The sequence below is a fragment of the Nomascus leucogenys genome, chromosome X, assembly GCF_006542625.1.
Source record: "Nomascus leucogenys isolate Asia chromosome X, Asia_NLE_v1, whole genome shotgun sequence".
NCBI classification, from domain to species: Eukaryota; Metazoa; Chordata; class Mammalia; order Primates; family Hylobatidae; genus Nomascus; species Nomascus leucogenys.
In genome coordinates, this window is record NC_044406.1 from 93,536,593 (window position 1) to 93,558,412 (window position 21,820).

The 21,820-nt window shown below is 37.2% G+C and overlaps 1 protein-coding gene across 1 annotated transcript in view; it reads left to right on the plus strand.

The window, feature by feature from the left end:
- The window catches only part of TBC1D8B (TBC1 domain family member 8B), a 70,527-nt gene that overhangs the window by 35,715 nt on the left and 12,992 nt on the right, over window positions 1-21,820 (plus strand). Inside the window, exons 11-14 of the mRNA XM_003262153.4 lie at window positions 4,064-4,181; window positions 5,415-5,700; window positions 6,939-7,068; window positions 7,617-7,715. Of these exons, the coding sequence (XP_003262201.1) occupies window positions 4,064-4,181; window positions 5,415-5,700; window positions 6,939-7,068; window positions 7,617-7,715 (633 nt within the window). The remainder of the gene's footprint in view (window positions 1-4,063; window positions 4,182-5,414; window positions 5,701-6,938; window positions 7,069-7,616; window positions 7,716-21,820) is intronic.

Below are 21,820 nucleotides of genomic sequence, written 5' to 3' on the forward strand. Positions count from 1 at the left end.
ATCAATTTCAGGAGTATTTCATATTAACAATATTAACTCTTCCAACCCATAAACACAAGATGTCTTTCCTTTTCATTTATTTAATCGTTCTTTAATTTGTCTCATCCAAACATGTTTTATAGTTTTCAGTGTTCAAGGCTTGTACTTCCTTTGTTAATTTTATTTCTAAGTATTTTAATTTTTTGTTGTTATAGTAAATTGTTTTCTTGATTTCATGTTTTGATTGTTTGTTGCCAGCATATAGAAATACAACTGATAGCTGATCTTGTGTCTTGTAAGTTTGCTGAGCTTATTTATTAGTTCTAGTAGATTTTTTTGTGGATTCATTAGGATTTTCTATATACAAAATCATGGCATCTGAATAGTGTTACTTTTACTTCCCCTATTCCAGTATGGATGTCTTTTTTTCCCTTATTCTTGCCTAATTGACCTGGCTAGAACCTTCAGTACAATGTTGAATAGAAGTGGTAAGAATGCATGTCCCTGTCTTGTTATGTATCTTAAGGGGAGTAATCAGTCTTTCACTGTAAAGTATAATGTTAACTGTGGGTTTTTTGTAGATCATCTTTATCAGGTTGCAGAAGTTCTCTTATATTGCTAGTTTGTTGAGTGTTTTTATCATGAAAGAGTATTGATTTTGTCAAATGATTTTTCTGTGTCAATTGAGATGATCATGTGATTTTTTCCATATATATATATATATAAACATTGATGGATTGTTATATGTTGAATCACTTTTGTATTCCCAGAATAAATCCCACTTGGCCTTTTGGGATCCTTTTTATGTGTTCTTAAGTTCAGTTTGCTAGCATGTTGTTGAGGATTTTTATGTTTATATTTGTAAGATATATTCACATATAGTTTTCTTGTGATATCTTCGTCTAGTTTGGGTGTTTAGGTTTCTTAGAATAAGTTGGATAGTGTTTCCTCCTCTCCTATTTTTTGAAGAGTTTATGAAGAATTGGTGGTAATTATTCTCTAAATGTTTGGTAGAATTTGCCAGTGAAGCCATCTGCTCTTAGAGTTTGCTTTGTGGAAAGTTTTTTCGTTACTAAGTCAATCTCTTTATTTATTATAGGTCTATTTCACTTTTCCCATTTTAGTTTCAGTAGTTTGTGTTTTTTTTTTTTAGAAATTTGTCCATTTTATCTAGATTATCTAATTTGTTGGCATATAATTTTTCATCATAATCACTTATAATCTTTTTTACTTCTATAAGGTTGGTAGTTCTGTATTTCCTGACTATAATAATTTGAGTCCCCCTTCTCACTCACACTCTTGCTCTTGGACACTCTCACTTTCGCACTCTTGATCTCTCACTCGCACTATCTCGTTCTTGCTTTTTTTTTTTTTTTTGACAATTTTTTTAGTTAGGCTACCTAAAGATATTTCTATGTTTTTTATCTTTTTTGTCTTTTTTAATCTTTTCAAAGAACCAGCTTTTGCTTTTGTTAATTTTTCTCTATTTCTAGTCTTTATCACTTTCTGCTCACACAAAGCTGGAAGATAAGCTGGAGATAAGAGCTTAGGTCCTTTCTGTTCTTTCCTAAGCATACATACAGCTGTGAGTATACATAAAGCCATATGCGTGTAGTTGGGCTTCTGGGTTCCCAGGAATATGTCACAGTTTTTCAAAGCCCCCACTTTTCTTTTAACACTTTGTTAGCATATTGTTTGGCCCAAATGCTATCCACTGCCTTGGATAGCCACATGTTCAACAACTGCCTCTGATTGTTTTCAACAAACACCACTGGGGAAAAGGCTGTTTACACCAAAGGAGCTCTGTGTCAAGTCAAATAAAGACAGCCTTGTGAGAGGAGTCTTCCAGGGAACCACTAGACAAGTCAAATAACAACAGTTATTTGGGAATGGGGCTTTGCTGGAGTTCCAACCCCATTCTGTTCCATTCAGTAGCTACTAGGTACTGGTTTCCACTGTAATTGCTAGATGTTTGTTTCTTTCTTTTTTTTTCTCTCTCTCTCTTTTTTTTTTTTTTAATGATAGAGTCTCGCTCTGTTGCCCAGGCTGAAGTGCAGTGGCATGATCTTGGCTCACTGCAACCTCCACCTCCCGGGTTCAAGCAATTCTCCTGTCTCAGCCTCACGAGTAGCTGGGATTACAGGTGTGCACCACCACGCCCTGCTATTTTTTTGTGTGTGTATTTTTAGTAGATACAGGGTTTCACCATTTCGGCCAGGCTGGTTAAGAACTCCTGACCTCAAGTGATCCGCCCACTTCAGCCTCCCAAAGTGCTAGGATTACAGGCATGAGCCACCGCACCCGGCCTAGATGTTGGTTTTTAAGGCTACTGTGAAACTGGGGAGGGGGGTGGGAATAGGGCAATTTAAAATGCCACAGAGCTTACTGGTTTTACTGAGATTCAGCCATTTTATTAAATAAATGCTACCTGAATTGCTGTAAGCTATTGGTTAATTTCCAGAGTTCTAAAGTTGATTCTGATGACTTTAGTCAGTGTTCCTGTTGCTTTTATAGAGGAGAGCATTTTTAGAAGTTCTTACTCTGCCATTTTTACTACATCCCCTCCCAGTATGGCTTCTTGCATGGGAAAATGATTCAGTAAAAACTAAGCTTGACATCAAACAGTGTACTAGATTTGGCAAGAAATTGACATAGTTAATATACAAATCCATATGAAAGGTATGAAAGTATAAAAATGAGCAATGGACATGAAAGGATTAATCACCGAAGAGAAAATACAGGTTGATGTTAAAGTCTGAAAAAGAAGGTTCAACCTCAAAGAAATTAAAATTAAAACAATGAGATACCATTTTTCACTGTCAAATCAATAAAGATGATTATACTTATTATGATTCACAATATTGGCAAAGATGCAGTGAAATAAACATTTAAACACTATTGGTCAGAAATATAAATTGGTGTTTTCTTTCAGGAATTTAATTTGGCAATAATATGAAGTCTTTTAAAAATACCATGTGACCAAACAATTTCATTTCTAGGTATCTGTCCTGAGAAAAAAGTATAGTTGGATGAAAATTTATATAAAAAAGATAACCATTGCAGCATTATATGTAATAGTAAAAAATTGGAATTAAACTAAATGTCCAACAATAGTAGAATGGTTAAATAATTTATATTATATCCACCTTAGCTTTTTTAGTCATTAAAAATACTGTTTTAGAAGAATATTTAGTGGCATTGAATATTACTATATAGTGCTAAGCAAAAAAATAAAGATTTAGTACACAGTGTGATACAAATTTTAGGAGAAAAAGGAAGAAAAAACTGCAGAAGAATTTATCAACTTGTTAACAGTTTATTTCTGGGTACGTAGGATACAAGAGGTTTTATTTTCTCATTCATACTTTTCCATTCTCTCCAAATTATATCCATTAAGGATTTATTACTTTATAATAAGGGATGTGGCAATGTATATAAAAGTAATGATCTGACATTTGTATGCAAGATAGGTAAGAAGCAGCAGCAAGTTAGAGTGGTAGTGGGAATGGGAGGGAAAAAGCAAATCCGAAAGACGTTTTATAAGAAGAAACTCTAGGATACGAAACAGATGCAGCAGATAGAGGATTTTCAGCATAATGAAAACTAGGATAGATAAGAAGAATCCTACTTGATAGGGGAAAGAAGATGTTCAGTTTTGGACAAAATTGAGGATGATTCATATCTGAGGGCTATTTCTTTATAGGTAGTTGGAAATACAGATGAAGTTCGTTTTCTTTCATTTTAGTATGTCTTTGAAAATTATGTAGGCTTTTTTCAGATTAGTGATAATTAAGGTTTTTCACTCTTCGAAATTAGAGAGGTTTTGCTTATTATGTTCTGTATTTATTATATTACTGCTTAACTTTTCTTGAATGTTACCTTATAAAATAACTGATTATCAAATGTTAGCCTGACTTCATCTTGTTTTGCCTTGGACTGGCTCAGAGATCTCATGTTTCCACTGTTATTACACTATTATTACTCTCAGTTGTTCTTGTTGCTGTCAAAAACTATTATGTTTGAAGAAGTGTAATTACTACCTGACCAATATTTGCTTTTTAATACTGTTTTCTATGAATTTTAGGCAATGAATATTTTGACTTCAGTGCTGCTTCTATATGCAAAAGAGGAAGAAGCTTTTTGGCTTCTGGTTGCTGTATGTGAACGAATGTTGCCTGATTATTTTAATCGTCGAATTATTGGTAAAAGAAAAACCACACACACACATATGCATACACACACAAAGATGTATATTTCTTTTCTAAACAATTTCAATGTCTCTTGTCTAATTAGTAATAAATTAGAAGGACTGATGAATTATGTTGTGGTATAAAATACAAGCAATATCAAAATGTCACATTCACTAACATTCTCAAAAGAAGAGCTTTTTGTACTGAATGTATAGTTGGAAAGATTGTTTAATATGTTGCTTTTAAAAATAAAATACCTGGTCTGTTTCTTAACAAAAATAGAAGCATTAAGTTTATAAACTCTGTTGCTAAAACAATGGTGATCTCAAGTATCCACAGCTACTGGTGATTTTTTGTAGTTTCTTGATGGGAGGGAGATTTCAATCAGCTTAAAATCTCCTCATTTGTATGAATTATATAGATATTTGCAAGATTTCAAAGAAGGATCGAGTTCTTAGTTTGTTAATTGTATAATTTTTATTTTATTTTATTTTATTGAGACGGAGTCTCGCTCTGTCGCCCAGGCTGGAGTGCGGCCACGGCTCACTGCAAGCTCCGCCTCCTGGGTTCACGCCATTCTCCTTCCTCAGCCTCCCGAGTAGCTGGGACTACAGGCGCCCGCCACCACGCCCGGCTAATTTTTTTTTTTTTTTTTGTATTTTTAGTAGAGACGGGGTTTCACTGTGTTAGCCAGGATGGTCTCAATCTCCTGACCTCGTGATCCACCCGCCTCGGCCTCCCAAAGTGCTGGGATTACAGGCGTGAGCCACCGCGCCTGGCCAATATTTTCTTTAGTGATCAAATATTTACAGATCTGTGACCCCTTACCTTAAAACTTATGAATGGTCTCTTCTTTGTACTGTAATAGGCTTTCAGGATTGTGGTTAGGTCATTGATTGTACTGTCTTTCATTATAATTATTTGTGTATTTATCTTGAGTTGTGCTAGATATTAAACTCCCTGAACATGAGACTATTTCATTAATTGGTATAGCTCTTATAATACCTAGTACAGGTCTCTGCATATAATAAAGACTCAATAAATAACTCTTCAAATGAATTTGAATTGCGTTTCTGAAGTACATGACACTACTAGCAGTTATACAAAATACAGAAGAGGTTCTGAAAGAGTTCATAATTTAAGGAAGAAGAATGAGATACATAGCATGCTAATAGAAGTGGGGAGGTATAGAAACAAGTCCTTTTGAAAAATGTTTATTTTTAAACTTCTTTTGATATTCTCTAGGTGCCTTGGTGGATCAGGCAGTCTTTGAAGAACTTATCAGGGATCACCTTCCTCAGCTGACAGAACACATGACTGATATGACATTCTTTTCCTCAGTTTCTCTCTCTTGGTTTCTCACGCTTTTTATTAGTGTGCTACCTATTGAAAGTGCAGTGAATGTGGTGGACTGTTTCTTCTATGATGGAATAAAGGCCATTTTGCAACTGGGATTGGCAATACTTGACTATAATTTAGACAAACTGCTGACTTGTAAAGATGATGCTGAAGCTGTGACAGCTTTAAACAGGTATTGTAAGAACCATAACATTTAAATCTGGAGGAGATTTGAGAGATGATGTTGTTCAATCCCCTATTTTACAGAGGAAACTGAGCCCTAGAAATTTCAGTTTGTCTGAGATTACAAAACCACTTGAATGAAAGAGCTACACCTAAAGTCCAGTCCTCTATCTCCAGAAAAAATATAGCAAGAATAAATCACTTTGAAGTGAACCACTAAATTATGTACACATTTACACTAATATTGTTGATTCAGTATGCTAGGACTTTCATATTCCCAGTTTGAGCTATAAAGTGTCTATGTAGAATTAGTTCAAGCAGGAAAAGGGTAGTTGATAATGTTAAATATCCAGTGGCCGGGAAGTTATTCTGGTTTCTATGTGGTTTCAGGTGGGCCGAACTTTATTTTCCTAGTAGCTTCTGTGTGAATGCTATTTTGTATTGGAGCACATGTGTTGTATGTATGTGTATGTGTGTATGCACACATTTGTATATGCTAAATGAATAAATTTGAATGGGCAACTATCATAATGCCACATGAAATACCATTATGTACAGAATAAAATACAAACATCTTACTCTGGCATTCAGAGCTCTGTGGTATGGGCTCAGTGTACCTTTCTTCACTTATTTCCCCCTATCTGCTTCTACATACCCTATAATCCACTCTTACTGGGCTGTGTGGTATTTGCCAAGTACTCTCTCAGTCTGTTTGCTTCCTTCAAAACCCCAAAATGATTCCTTCACTATCCCATTTCCCTCACCCATGCCCTCCTAATGCTTCAACCATCTTCTTCAAACTCCACTTCTTGACCGGGTGCGGTGGCTCATGCCTGTAATCCCAGCACTTTGGGAGGCCGAGGCAGGCGGATCACCTGAGGTCAGGAGTTCAAGACCAGCCTGGCCAACATGGCAAAACCTCGTCTCAACTAAAAATACAAAAATTAGCCAGACATGGTGGTGGGCACCTGTAATCCCAGCTACTTGGGAGGCCAAGGCAGGAGAATTGTTTGAAATCAGGAGGCGGAGGTTGTAGTGAGCCAAGATTGCGCCATTGCATTCCAGCCTGGATGACAGAGCAAGACTCCATCTCAAAAACAAAAAACAAGTTTCACTTCTTCATAAGACCTTCCCTTGTCCTCTCAGTTGAAAGTAACCTCTAACTAACTAGGGAGAAATTAGGTGTCATTTCTCTGCTTTAATAATGGTAGTTCCACTAATTCTTGTATTACTATCACTTTTCAATAGGTTCTTTGACAATGTCACTAATAAGGATAGTCCATTGCCTTCAAATGTTCAGCAGGGTTCAAATGTGAGTGATGAAAAAACCAGTCATACTAGAGTGGATATTACAGATTTGATTAGAGAATCAAATGAGGTAAGTTTTTTCATGCCATAAATATATTACCTAGCATATTTAAAATGATTGAACTATGGTATATCTCTAGTGGTATATTAAGTGTAAGATAATAATGCAAGTAGACATACAACTTAAAATCCAACTTAACTTTTAAAATGAGTTCTGTGAACTGTTCCTAGGTTGTGTAACCTCCTGTGCCTCAATTTGGTTTTCATTAAGTGAAATTAAATCCACTTGCTTTCACAAATAATGACCACTTTAAACATCTATTGCTGTATTAAAAGGTGAATTATTCTCATTATTATTATTCACTTCTTAGAGATTAAGAATTTTACCCATATTTTTGTACTTAGTCTATTCACATAGTAGATGGAATTCTCTCCAGTGAATATATTTAAAAACCAAAACGTGGGAGGTAAAAATTTGCAAAATCATTGAACAAGTCAGGAAATTACCTAGAAATAGAATCAAGGCCTCCAAGAATTGAGTCTGATAAAACTGAATTGTAAAAGAAGAAGTAGATGTTTATTATGAGTGAGTATCCACTGAAATCATATCTCTTGCAGAAATATGGTAATATTCGCTATGAAGATATACACAGTATGCGCTGTCGAAATAGGTTGTATGTGATACAGACCCTAGAGGAAACAACAAAACAGAATGTGGTAAGTATGCAACCAATGGGGAAAAACCAGTTGGAGTAAATTTTTTTCTTTAACTTTCTTTAGAAATTATCTTCTGGGCAAATGAAATGAAAAGGACTAAACTTTTGAGCTAGATCCTTGCCAAGGTTTAGCCTATGGTAAATTTTTTTTTAGAGAAAATAAATTATTTTCTTCTGGTTGAATTATGTTCCTTTCTCCAACATGTTTTGTACTATTTGACCTTCAAGACCACTGAGACAGAGTCTCGCTCTGTTGCCCAGGCTGGAGCGCAGTGGCGTGATCGCAGCTCACTGTAGCCGCTACCTCCTGGGCTCAAGACGTCCTTCTTCCCCAGCCTACCGAGGAGCTGGGACTACATGCACACACCACCATGCCTGGCTAATGTTTTTAATTTTTTTTTTAGAGATAGGGTCTCAGTATGTTTCCCAGGCTGTCTCAAACCCATGGGCTCAAGAGATCCTCCTTGCCTAGGCCTCCCAAAAGGTTGGGATTACTGGCGTGAGCTACCACACCTAGCCTGCAGCTCAGTGTTGAATGCTATCATGTTGGCATTTAAGCATAACATATTTGTGATATGCTGCATCAGTAAGAACAGCTGATCTACATAGTAGTCAGTGCTCCAATGAATATTATTATCCTTGGATACCTAAAGTAAATACTGTGTTTTAAATGCTTGTCTTTTTAATATTTGGATGGCTCCATAAGCAGCTGTTAATATTGGTTGCCTCTGGTTAATTGGATTAATAGATTGCTGGTCAGAAGGAGGAGAGTTTTACTTTGCTGTTTATATTCTTCTGTACTGTTTGAGCTTTTATCATGACCATGTGTTATTTTTGTAAACCTACTTGCTTAAAGGCCAAGGTCCCCAGAGATACAAATCTGGGAAGATTAACATTTCTGAAGATTCCAGGTTTAGATTTCAATTGAATAATTCAGTGAGGTTACTGTGACATAGTTAGCATAGGGCCCCTTGTTTTAGTTTTTATATGTTAGCATTTTTAAAAATTTACTGAAGTAATACATGCTCACTGTAAATAATTTAAGCATTACATAAATGTAAAAAGTAGATTCCCCACCCCAGAAGTAACCATCTTAAAATAATTTGGCATATATCCTTTCAGATCTTTTATGTAGGTGTCTGCACACATGCATATGTATTGGAAGGATATAGTTTTTGAAATGAGATCATACCAGTCACTTTGCTCTGCAACTTTTTTCATTCAGAAATAGATCATGGTTATTGAATATCAGTAAATATAGATCTACCTCACTCTTCCTAATGCATTGAATAGTATACCATAATATGGATATGCTATAATTTATTCACTGCTGATGTACATTTAATATGTCTCCCTTTTTTGCTCTTACAAATAATACTTTATGTAAACATTCTTGTATATATATTCTTTGCAAGATAGATATCTGGAAGTGGAAGCTGGGTAAAAGGGTATGCCCATTTAAAATTTGACAGGTCCCTGCCAAATTATGCTTCAAAAGATTTTGCCAAATTGTAATCCCACCAGCAGCCTGTAAGAATGCCCCTTTCCCCACATTCTCACTAACACCAGATATTTAAAATCTTGAATCTGTTGGCCAGGCATGGTGGCACACACTCGTAGTCCCAGCTGCTCAGGAAGCTGAGACGGAGGATCACCTTGAGCCTGGGAGTTCCAGGCTGTAGTAAGCTATAATCATGCCACTGCACTCCAGCCTAGGCAACAGAGCCAGACCTTGTCTCTAAAACAAACAAAACAAAACAAAATCTTCAATTTGTGCCAGTGTGATAGATCAAATATCACTTTTCATTTAAGGTTTCAATTCACTGATCACATATGTTTATTAGCCTTTTTAATTTCTTCTCTTAATTGCCTATTCATAGCCTTTGCCTATTTTTCCATGAGATTGTTCTTAAGTATTGATTAGTAGGAGCTCTTTTGACTATTAGTAGTACTAGTTCTTTGTCAGCTATATTTGTGGCCTAGTATTTCCTCCTAGTCTTATTATTTCTTTCATTATCTTTATAATGTCTTTCAGATTATACAAGTTACAAATTTTCATGAAGTCTTTCTCTTTTTTATTACATATTATCTGGGTTTCATATCAAACTTAGCAGGCTTTCCCTATTTAAAATTATACAAATTATAAAAATATTTTTTCATATTGGCCTATAGTACTGGTACTGCTTTTTTAACATTTAGAACTTTAATACACCTAGAGTATATTTTTGTTTATTATGTAATATTATGTTTTTCCAACCGAAATCACTCATTTTCTAAAAACCAATTATTAAATAGTTTATCCTCACAGTACTCTACTTTTTTCATATGCTAAATTCTTACATACATACATGGGCTTTATTTTTGGACTCTCTTTATTTGTTACTACAACAGTACCACACTCTTTCAATTACTGTAGTTTGTCTACTTTGAAATCTGGTAAGGCTTTTATTCATTTTAACAATCTGTCTTTTTAAATGTTCTTTAGTAAGCATTTTTAGTTTTCATCATGTAGGTCTTACACATTTCTTATTGGGTTTATTCTACCCCTATATATTTTATGGTTTTGCTGCTAATATGAATGAGATCATTTTTCCTTTACATTGCCTAATTGTTTATTGGCTGTGTGTGTAAAAGTTACTGATTTGGCGATGTTGCTTTTCTAAGTGGTCGCATTATTGACTTTCATTAATCGTACTATTTTTTTTTAGTTGACCTCGAATTTGCTGAATAGACAAGCATGTCATTTCCAGTCTTAGAATGTTGACCTTTCCTAACATTTATACCTCTTTTCTTTTTTCTGTGTTATTGCATTAGGTAGGATTTTCAGAGAATTATTGAATAATAGCAGTAGAACCAGGCTTCCTTGTCTTATTCTTTTTTTTTTTTTTTTTTTTTTTGAGACTGAGTCTCACCCGGTCACCCAGGCTGGAGTGCAGTGGCACAATCTTGGCTCACTGCAACTTCCACTTCCTGGGTTCAAGCAATTCTCCTGCCTCAGCCTCCCGAGTAGCTGGAATTACAGGTGCCTGCCACCATGCCCAGCTAATTTTTTTTTATTAAAAAAGTGATTTATTATACACACACACATACATGCACATATATACATATGAAATTTCTATCATAGTCTTAGATATCAGAAACATTTTTTAATGCACTGTATGACTTGACTTTTTTTTTCTTTTTTTTTCTTTTTTTTATTATTATACTTTAGGTTTTAGGGTACATGTGCACAATGTGCAGGTTTGTTACATATGTATCCATGTGCCACGTTGTTTTGCTGCACCCATTAACTCGTCATTTAACATTAGGTATATCTCCTAATGCTGTCCCTCCCGCCTCCCCCAACCCCACAACAGTCCCCGGAGTGTGATGTTCCCCTTCCTGTGTCCATGAGTTCTCACTGTTCAATTCCCACCTATGAGTGAGAACATGCGGTGTTTGGTTTTTTGTCCTTGCGATAGTTTACTGAGAATGATGTTTTCCAGTTTCATCCATGTCCCTACAAAGGACATGAACTCATCATTTTTTATGGCTGCATAGTATTCCATGGTGTATATGTGCCACATTTTCTTAATCCAGTCTATCGTTGTTGGACATTTGGGTTGGTTCCAAGTCTTTGCTATCATGAATAGTGCCGCAATAAATATACGTGTGCATGTGTCTTTATAGCAGCATGATTTATAGTCCTTTGGGTATATACCCAGTAATGGGATGGCTGGGTCAAATGGTATTTCTAGTTCTAGATCCCTGAGGAATCGCCACACTGACTTCCACAATGGTTGAACTAGTTTACAGTCCCACCAACAGTGTAAAAGTGTTCCTATTTCTCCACATCCTCTCCAGCACCTGTTGTTTCCTGACTTTTTAATGATGGCCATTCTAACTGGTGTGAGATGGTATCTCACTGTGGTTTTGATTTGCATTTCTCTGATGGCCAGTGATGATGAGCATTTTTTCATGTGTTTTTTGGCTACATAAATGTCTTCTTTTGAGAAGTGTCTGTTCATGTCCTTTGCCCACTTTTTGATGGGGTTGTTTGTTTTTTTCTTGTAAATTTGTTTGAATTCATTGTAGATTCTGGATATTAGCCCTTTGTCAGATGAGTAGGTTGCAAAAATTTTCTCCCATTCTGTAGGTTGCCTGTTCACTCTGATGGTAGTTTATTTTGCTGTGCAGAAGCTCTTTAGTTTAATTAGATCCCATTTGTCAATTTTGGCTTTTGTTGCCATTGCTTTTGGTGTTTTAGACATGAAGTCCTTGCCCACGCCTATGTCCTGAATGGTATTGCCTAGGTTTTCTTGTAGGATTTTAATGGTTTTGGGTCTAACATATAAGTCTTTAATCCATCTTGAATTAATTTTTGTATAAGGTGTAAGGAAGGGATCCAGTTTCAACTTTCTCCATATGGCTAGCCAGTTTTCCCAGCACCATTTATTAAATAGGGAATCCTTTCCCCATTGCTTGTTTTTGTCAGGTTTGTCAAAGATTAGATAGTTGTAGATATGCAGCATCATTTCTGAGGGCTCTGTTCTGTTCCATTGATCTATGTCTCTGTTGTGGTACCAGTATCATGCTGTTTTGGTTACTGGAGCCTTGTAGTATAGTTTGAAGTCAGGTAGCATGATGCCTCCAGCTTTGTTCTTTTGGCTTAGGATTGACTTGGTGATGCGGGCTCTTTTTTGGTTCCATATGAACTTTAAAGTAGTTTTTTCCAATTCTGTGAAGAAAGTCATGGTAGCTTGATGGGGATGGCATTGAATCTATAAATTACCTTGGGCAGTATGGCCATTTTCACAATATTGATTCTTCCAACCCATGAGCATGGAATGTTCTTCCATTTGTTTGTATCCTCTTTTATTTCATTGAGCAGTGGTTTGTAGTTCTCCTTGAAGAGGTCCTTCACATCCCTTGTAAGTTGGATTCCTAGGTATTTTATTCTCTTTGAAGCAATTGTGAAAGGGAGTTCACTCATGATTTGGCTCTCTGTTTGTCTGTGATTGGTGTACAAGAATGCTTGTGATTTTTGTACATTGATTTTGTATCCTGAGACTTTGCTGAAGTTGCTAATCAGCTTAAGGAGATTTGGGGCTGAGACGATGGGGTTTTCTAGATATACAATCATGTCATCTGCAAAGAGGGACAATTTGACTTCCTCTTTTCCTAATTGAATACCCTTTATTTCCTTCTCCTGCCTGATTGCTCTGGCCAGAACTTCCAGCACTATGTTGAATAGGAGTGGTGAGAGAGGGCATCCCTGTCTTGTGCCAGTTTTCAAAGGGAATGCTTCCAGTTTTTGCCCATTCAGTATGATATTGGCTGTGGGTTTGTCATAGATAGCTCTTTATTATTTTGAGATACGTCCCATCAATACCTAATTTATTGAGAGTTTTTAGCATGAAGTGTTGTTGAATTTTGTCAAAGGCCTTTTCTGCATCTATTGAGATAATCATGTGGTTTTTGTCTTTGGTTCTGTTTATATGCTGGATTACATTTATTGATTTGCGTATGTTGAACCAGCCTTGCATCCCAGGGATGAAGCCCACTTGGTCATGGTGTATAAGCTTTTTGATGTGCTGCTGGATTCGGTTTGCCAGTATTTTATTGAGGATTTTTGCATCAATGTTCATCAAGGATATTGGTCTCAAATTCTCTTTTTTGGTTATGTCTCTGCCAGGCTTTGGTATCAGGACGATGCTGGCCTCATAAAATGTGTTAGGGAGGATTCCCTCTTTTTCTATCGATTGGAATAGTTTCAGAAGGAATGGTACCAGTTCCTCCTTGTACCTCTGGTAGAATTTGGCTGTGAATCCATCAGGTCCTGGACTCTTTTTGGTTGGTAAGCTATTGATTATTGCCACAATTTCAGAGCCTGTTATTGGTCTATTCAGAGATTCAACTTCTTCCTGGTTGAGTCTTGGGAGGGTGTATTTGTCGAGGAATTTATCCATTTCTTCTAGATTTTCTAGTTTATTTGCGTAGAGGTGTTTGTAGTATTCTCTGATGGTAGATTGTATTTCTGTGGGATTGGTGGTGATATCCCCTTTTTCATTTTTTATTGCATCTATTTGATTCTTCTCTCTTTTCTTCTTTATTAGTCTTGCTAGCGGTCTATCAATTTTGTTGATCTTTTCAAAAAACCAGCTCCTGGATTCATTCATTTTTTGAAGGGTTTTTTGTGTCTCTATTTCCTTCAGTTCTGCTCTGATTTTAGTTATTTCTTGCCTTCTGCTAGCTTTTGAATGTGTTTGCTCTTGCTTTTCTAGTTCTTTTAATTGTGATGCTAGGGTGTCAATTTTGGATCTTTCCTGCTTTCTCTTGTGGGCATTTAGTGCTATAAATTTCCCTCTACACACTGCTTTGAATGTGTCCCAGAGTTGTGTCTTTGTTCTCGTTGGTTTCAAAGAACATCTTTATTTCTGCCTTCATTTCATTATGTACCCAGTAGTCATTCAGGAGCAGGTTGTTCAGTTTCCATGTAGTTGAGTGGTGTTGAGTGGTTTTGAGTGAGTTTCTTAATCTTGAGTTCTAGTTTGATTGCACTGTGGTCTGAGAGACAGTTTGTTATAATTTCTGTTCTTTTACATTTGCTGAGGAGAGCTTTACTTCCAACTATGTGGTCAATTTTGGAATAGGTGTGGTGTGGTGCTGAAAAAAATGTATATTCTGTTGATTTGGGGTGGAGAGTTCTGTAGATGTCTATTAGGTCCACTTTGTGCAGAGCTGAGTTCAATTCCTGGACATCCTTGTTAACTTTCTGTCTCGTTGATCTGTCTAATGTTGACAGTGGGGTGTTAAAATCTCCCTTTATTATTGTGTGGGAGTTTAAGTCCCTTTGTAGGTCACTCAGGACTTGCTTTATGAATCTGGGTGCTCCTGTGTTGGGTGCATACATATTTAGGATAGTTAGCTCTTCTTGTTGAATTGATCCCTTTACCATTATGTAATGGCCTTCTTTGTCTCTTTTGATCTTTGTTGGCTTAAAGTCTATTTTATCAGAGACTAGGATTGCAACCCCTGCCTTTTTTTGTTTTCCATTTGCTGGATAGATCTTCCTCCATCCCTTTATTTTGAGTCTATGTGTGTCTCTGCACATGAGATGGGTTTCCTGAATACAGCACACTGATGGGTCTTGACTCCTTATCCAGTTTGCCAGTCTGTGTCTTTTAATTGGAGCATTTAGCCCATTTACATTTAAAATTAATATTGTTATGTGTGAATTTGATCCTGTCATTATGATGTTAGTTTGTTATTTTGCTCGTTAGTTGATGCAGTTTCTTCCTAGCCTTAATGGTCTTTACAATTTGGCATGTTTTTGCAGTGGCTGGTACTGGTTGTTCCTTTCCATGTTTAGTGCTTCCTTCAGGAGCTCTTTTAGGGCAGGCCTGGTGGTGACAAAATTACTCAGCATTTGCTTGTCTGTAAAGTATTTTATTTCTCTTTCACTTATGAAGCTTAGTTTGGCTGGATATGAAATTCTGGGTTGAAAATTCTTTTCCTTAAGAATGTTGAATATTGGCCCCCTCTCTCTTCTGGCTTGTAGAGTTTCTGCCGAGATATCAGCTGTTAGTCTGATGGGCTTCCCTTTGTGGGTAACCCGACCTTTCTCTCTGGCTGCCCTTAACATTTTTTCCTTCATTTCAACTTTGTTGAATCTGACAATTATGTGTCTTGGAGTTGCTCTTCTCGAGGAGTATCTTTGTGGTGTTCTCTGTATTTCCTGAATCTGAATGTTGGCCTGCCTTGCTAGATTGGGGAAGTTCTCCTGGATAATATCTTGCAGAGTGTTTTCCAACTTGGTTCCATTCTCCCCATCATTTTCAGGTACACCAATCAGACGTAGGTTTGGTCTTTTCACATAGTCCCAAATTTCTTGGAGGCTTTGTTCGTTTCTTTTTATTCTTTTTTCCCTAAACTTCCCTTCTCACTTCATTTCATTCATTTTATCTTCCATCACTGATACCCTTTCTTCCAGTTGATCGCATTGGCTACCGAGGCTTCTGCAATCTTCGCGTAGTTCTCGAAACTTGGCTTTCAGCTCCATCAGCTCCTTTAAGCCCTTCTCTTCATTGGTTATTCTAGTTATCCATTCGTCTAATTTTTTTTCAAAGTTTTTAACTTCTTTGCTATTGTTTTGAATTTTCTCCCATAGCTCAGAGTAGTTTGATCGTCTGAAGCCTTCTTCTCTCAACTCGTCAAAGTCATTCTCCGTCCAGCTTTGTTCCATTGCTGGTGAGGAACTGCATTCCTTTGGAGGAGGAGAGGTGCTCTGCTTTTTAGAGTTTCCAGTTTTTCTGCTCTGTTTTTTCCCCATGTTTGTGGTTTTATCTACTTTTGGTCTTTGATGATGGTGATGTACAGATGGGTTTTTGGTATGGATGTCCTTTCTGTTTGTTAGTTTTCCTTCTACCAGACAGGACCCTCAGCTGCAGGTCTGTTGGAGTTTGCTAGAGGTCCACTCCAGACCCTGTTTGGCTGGGTGTCAGCAGCGGTGGCCGTCTTCTGTGTCGCTCACGCTGGAAGCTGTAGACTGGAGCTGTTCCTATTCGGCCATCTTGGCTCCCCACATTTTCTTTATCCAGTCTACTGTTGATGGGCATCTAAGTTGATTCCATGTCTTTGCTATTGTGAATAATGCTGTGACATACATACACATACATGTGTCTTTATGGTAGAATAATTTATATTCCTTTAGGTATATGCCCTGCCCAGTAATGGGATTTCTGAGTTGAATGGTAGTTCTCTGTTAAGTTCTTTGTGATATCTTCAAACTGCTTTCCACAGTGGCTGACTTAATTTACATTTCCACCAGCAGTGTATTAGCATTCCCTTTACTCCAAAACCTCACCAGCATCTTGTTATTTTTTGATTTTTTAATAATCACCATTCTGATTGTGTGAGATGGTATATCATTGTGATTTTGATTTGCATTTCTCTAATGATTAGTGATGTTGATCATGTGCTTGTTGGCTGCATGTAGGTCTTCTTTTGAAAAGTGTCTGTTCATGGAGTTTTTTGATTTTTTTTTTTGTGGAGTTGTTTGTTTTTTTTATGGAGTTGTTTGATTTTGGGGTTTTTTTTTTTTTTTTTTTGAGACAGAGTCTTACTCTGTCTCCCAGGCTGGAGTGCAGTGGTGCAATCTTGGCTCACTGCAAGCTCCGCCTCCCAGGTTCACGCCATTCTCCTGCCTCAGCCTTCTGAGTAGCTGGGACTACAGGCATCTGCCACCACGCCCAGCTAATTTTTTGTGTTTTTAGTAGAGACAGGGTTTCACCGCGTTAGCCAGGATGGTCTCAATCTCCTGACCTCGTGATCCACCCACCTCAGCCTCCCAAAATGCTGGGATTACAGGCATGAGCCACCGCACCCAGCCTGGTTTTTAATTTTTTAAGTTCCTGTGGATTCTGGATATTAGACCTTTGTCAGATGCATAGTTTGCAAATATTTTCTCCCATTCTGTAGTTTGTCTGTTTACTCTGTTGATAGTTTCTTTTACTGTGCAGAAGCTCCTTAGTTTAATTAGTCCCATTTGTCAAATTTTATTTTTGTTGCAATTACTTTTGGCATCTTTGTCATGAAATCTTTGCCACCGCCTATATCTAGAATGGTACTCCCTAGGTTTTCTTCAAGGCTTTTTATAGTTGTAGGTTTTACATTTAAGTCTTTAATCCATCTTGAGTTGATTTTTGTGTATGGTGAAAGGTAGGGATCTAGTTTCAATCTTCTACATCTGGTTAGCCAGTTATCCCAGCACCATTTATTGAATAGGGTGTCCTTTCCCCATTGCTTGTTATCGTTGACTTTGTTAAAGATCAGATGGTTAGAGGTGTGCAGCTTTATTTCCGGGCACTCCATTCTGTTCCGTTAGACTATGTGTGTTTTTGTACCTGTACCATGTTGTTTTGGTTACTATAGCCTTGTAGTATAGTTTGAAGGTGAAAAACGTGATGCCTCTAGCTTTGTTCATTTTGCTTAGTATTGCTTTGGCTATTTGGCCTCCTTTCTGGTTCCATATGGATTTTCTAGAATAGTTTTTTCTAATTCTGTGAAGAATGTCATTGGTAGTTTGATAGGAATAGCACTGAATCTGTAAATTGCTTTGGTTGGTATGGCCTTTTTAACAATATTGATTCTTCCTATCCATGAGCATGGAATGTTTTTCATTTGCTTGTGTCACCTCTGATTTCTTTGAGAAATGTTTTGTAATTCCCATTGTAGAGATCTTTCACCTCCATAGTTAGCTGTATTCCTAGGTATTTTACTCTTTTTTTGGCTATTGTGAGTAGGATTGAGTTCTTGATTTGGCTCTCAGCTTGGACTTTGTTGGTACATAGAAATGCTACTGATTTTTGTATATTGATTTTTGTATTCTGAAACTTTCCCAAAGTTGTTTACTAAATCTAGGAGCTTTTGGGCTGAGACTGTGGGGTTTTCTACATATAGAATCATATCATCTGCAAATAGAAATAGTTTGACTCCCTCTCTTCCTATTTGGATGCCTTTCATTTCTTTCCCTTGCCTGATTGTTCGGGCTAGGACTGTCCATACTATGTTGAACCAGAGTGGTGAGAGTGGGCATCCTTGTCTTCTGGTTCTCAAAGGGAATGCTTCCAGCTTTTACCCATTCAGTATGATTTTGGTTGTGGATTTGTCATAAATGGCTCTTATTATTTTGAGATACAGTTCTTCAATGCCTAGTTTGTTGAGGCTTTTTAACACGAAGGGATGTTGAATCTTATTGAAAGCTTTTTCTGCACCTATTGAGATGATCGTGTGGTTTTTGTTTTAGTTCTGTTTTTGTGATGAATTGTATTAATTGATTTGTGTATGTTGAACCAACCTTGTATCCCAGGGATAAAGCATACTTGCTCGTGGTGTGTTAGCGTTTTGATGTGCTGCTAGATTTGGTTTGCTAGTAGTTTGTTGAGGATTTTTGCATCTGTTCTCCTCAAGGATATTGGCCTGAAGTTTTCTCTTTTTTTGTTGTGTCTCTGCCAGTTATTGGTAGCAGAATGACACTGGCCTAAAAGATTGCGTTAATGAGGAGTCGTTTCTCCTCAATTTTTTGGAATACTTTCAGTAGGAATGGTACCAGCTCTTCTTTATATGTCTGGTAGAATTTGGCTGTGAATCCATCTGGTCCTGGGCTTTTTATGATTGATGGATGTGTGTGTGTGTATGTGTGTGTGTGTGTGTGTGTGTGTGTTTCTGATTCAATTTTAGAACTTGTTTTTGGTTTCAATTTCTTCCTGGTCCAATCTTGGCAGGTTGTGTGTTTCCAGGAATTTATCATTTCTTCTAGGTTTTCTAGTTTGTGTGCATAGAGGTGTTCATAGTAGTCTCTGAGGGTATTTTTTGTATTTCTGTGGGGTCGGTGGTAATGTCTCTTTGTCATTTCTGATTGTGTCTATTTGTATCATCTCTTTTTTTGTTTATTAGTTTAGCTAGTGGTCTATCAGTCTTATTTATTCTTTTAAATAGCCAACTAATGGATTCATTGATCTTTTGTATGGGTTTTCATGTCTTGATTTCATTCAGATCAGCTCTGATTTTGGTAATTTCTTGTCTTCTGCTAGCTTTGGGGTTGGTTTGTTCTTGTTTTCCTAGTTCCTCTAGGTGTGATGTTAGGTTGTTAATTTCAGATCTTTCTAACTTTTTATGTGAGCATTTATGCTGTAAACTTCCTTCTTAACACTGCTTTAACTGTGTACCAGAGATTCTGATATGTTATATCTTTATTCTCATTAGTTTTAAATAATTTCTTGATTTCTTCCTTAGTTTCATTGCTTACCCAAAAGACATTCAGGAGCAGATTGTTTATTTTTATGTGATTATATAGTTTTGAGCAATCTTCTTAGTATTTATTTTCATTTTTATTTTGCTATGGTCCAAGAGTATAGTTGTTATGATTTTGGGTTTTTTGAATTTGCTGAGGATTGTTTTATGTCTGATTGTGTGGTTAATTTTAGAGTATGTGCCATGTGCAGATGAGAAGAATATATTCTGTTGTTTCGGGGGGAAAAGTTCTGTAGATATCTGCTAGGTCCATTTGGTCAAGTGTTGAGTTCAGGTCCCGAATATCTTTGTTAGTTTTCTGCCTTGATGATATGTCTAATACTGTCAGTGGGGTGTTGAAGTCCCACACTATTATTGTGTAGTTATCTAAGTCTCTTTATAGGCCTCTAAGAACCTGTTTCATGAATCTGAGTGCTCCTGTGTTGTCTGCATATATATTTAAGATAGCTGTCTTCTTGTTGACTTGCACGCTTTACCATTATATAATTCCTTTTTCGTTTTGTTTTGTTGTTGTTGTTGTTGTTGGCCTAAAGTCTGTTTTGTCTGAAATCAGAATAGCAAGCCCTGCTTTTTCCTGTTTTCCATTTGCTTGGTAGATTCTTCCTCAACCTTTTACTTTGAGCCTTTGGATGTCATTGCATGTGAGACAGGTCTCTTGAAGACATCATACAGTTGCATCTCACTATCTTATCCGACTTGCCACTCTGTGCCTTTTAATTAGAGCAGTCTGGTTACATTCTGGTTAGCCTGTCTACATTCAAGGTTAATATTAATATGTGTAGATTTGATCCTGTCATCATTGTTAGCTGATTATTATGCAAAATTGATTGTGTAGTTGCTTTATTGTGTCAATAGTCTATGTACTTGTGTTTTTGTAGTGGCTGATAATCATCTTTCCTTTCCATATTTAGCACTCCTTTCAAGACCTCTTGTAAGGCAGATCTAATGAACCTGAATTACCTTAGCATTTGCTTGTCTGAGAAGGATCTTATTTCTCCTTTGCTTATGAAGCTTAGTTTGGCTGAATACGAAATTCTTGGCTGGAGTTTCTTTTCTTTAAGAATGCTGAATATAGGCCCTCAATCTTTTTTGGCTTGTAGCATTTCTGCTGATTAGTGCACTGTTAGGCTAATGGGATTTCCTTCTTAGGTGACCTGCTGCTTATCTCTAGCTGCCTTTAATATTTTTTCTTTCATGTTGACCTTGGAGAATCTGATGACTGCGTGGCTTGGGGATGGTCATCTTATATAGTATCTTGCAGGGGTTCTCTGCATTTCCAGAATTTAATGTTGTCCTGTCTAGCAAAGTTGGAGAAATGTTCATTTATTTTTGTCTAAGTTAATTCAGAGAACCAGTCTTCGAGTTCTGAGATTCTTTCCTCAGCTTGGTCTATTCTGTTGATAATGCTTGTGATAGTATTATGAAATTCTTATAGTAAGTTTTTCAGCCCTATCAGATCAGTTTGATTCTTTCTTAAAATGGTCATTTTGTCTTTCACCTCCTGTATCATTTTACTGTATTCCGTAGATTCCTTGGATTGGGTTTCAACATTCTCCTGAATCTCAATGATCTTCATTTCTATGTATATTCTGAATTATATGTCTGTCATTTCAGCCATTTCAGCCTGGCTAAGAACCACTGCTGGGGAACTAGTGCAGTTGTTTGGAGGTAAGGTGACACTCTGGTTTTTTGAGTTGCCAGCGTTCTTGTGCTGGTTCTTTCTCATCTGTGTGAGCTGATATTCCTTTAATCTCTGAAGTTGTTTTCCTTTGGATGGGTTTTTTTTTTTGCTTTTATCTTCTTTGATGCCCTTGGGGGTTTGATTGTGGTATAAGGTGGGTTCAGTTGACTGGCTTTGATTTTGAAGATTTCAGATGGCCAAGGCTCACTTGAGCTCTCCTGAGATGAGTGTGCTACCTCTGCGGGGCTGGTACCAGACCCCCAGCTTTGTTCTCTGGGCCCTCGGGACTAGGCACCTGCTCTGCCAGAGAGATCAAGGTGTTCCCAGTCCACTGGCCTCAACACTGCAATGGAGGTGCTAGCCAAAACACTTAGCCGGGGTGGTGGCGGTAGAATCCATGCTTGCTCATGCATGCTAGCATCCGTGGCAGTGTGGCAGCGTACACATGCATTGGCTCAGGCTGGGTGCTGGTAGGAGCCTTTACCTTAGTTTTCACAGGTGGTGTGTACTGGCAGAATATTTTAGTGTTGTCTTTTGGGCTTCAATCCAGTAGGTGGTGCTTAAGAATGTTAGCCAGAAGATAGCTTCTTGCTCTGCTGCATGGCTCCGGAGTAGTGGTCTGTGATTGGGGA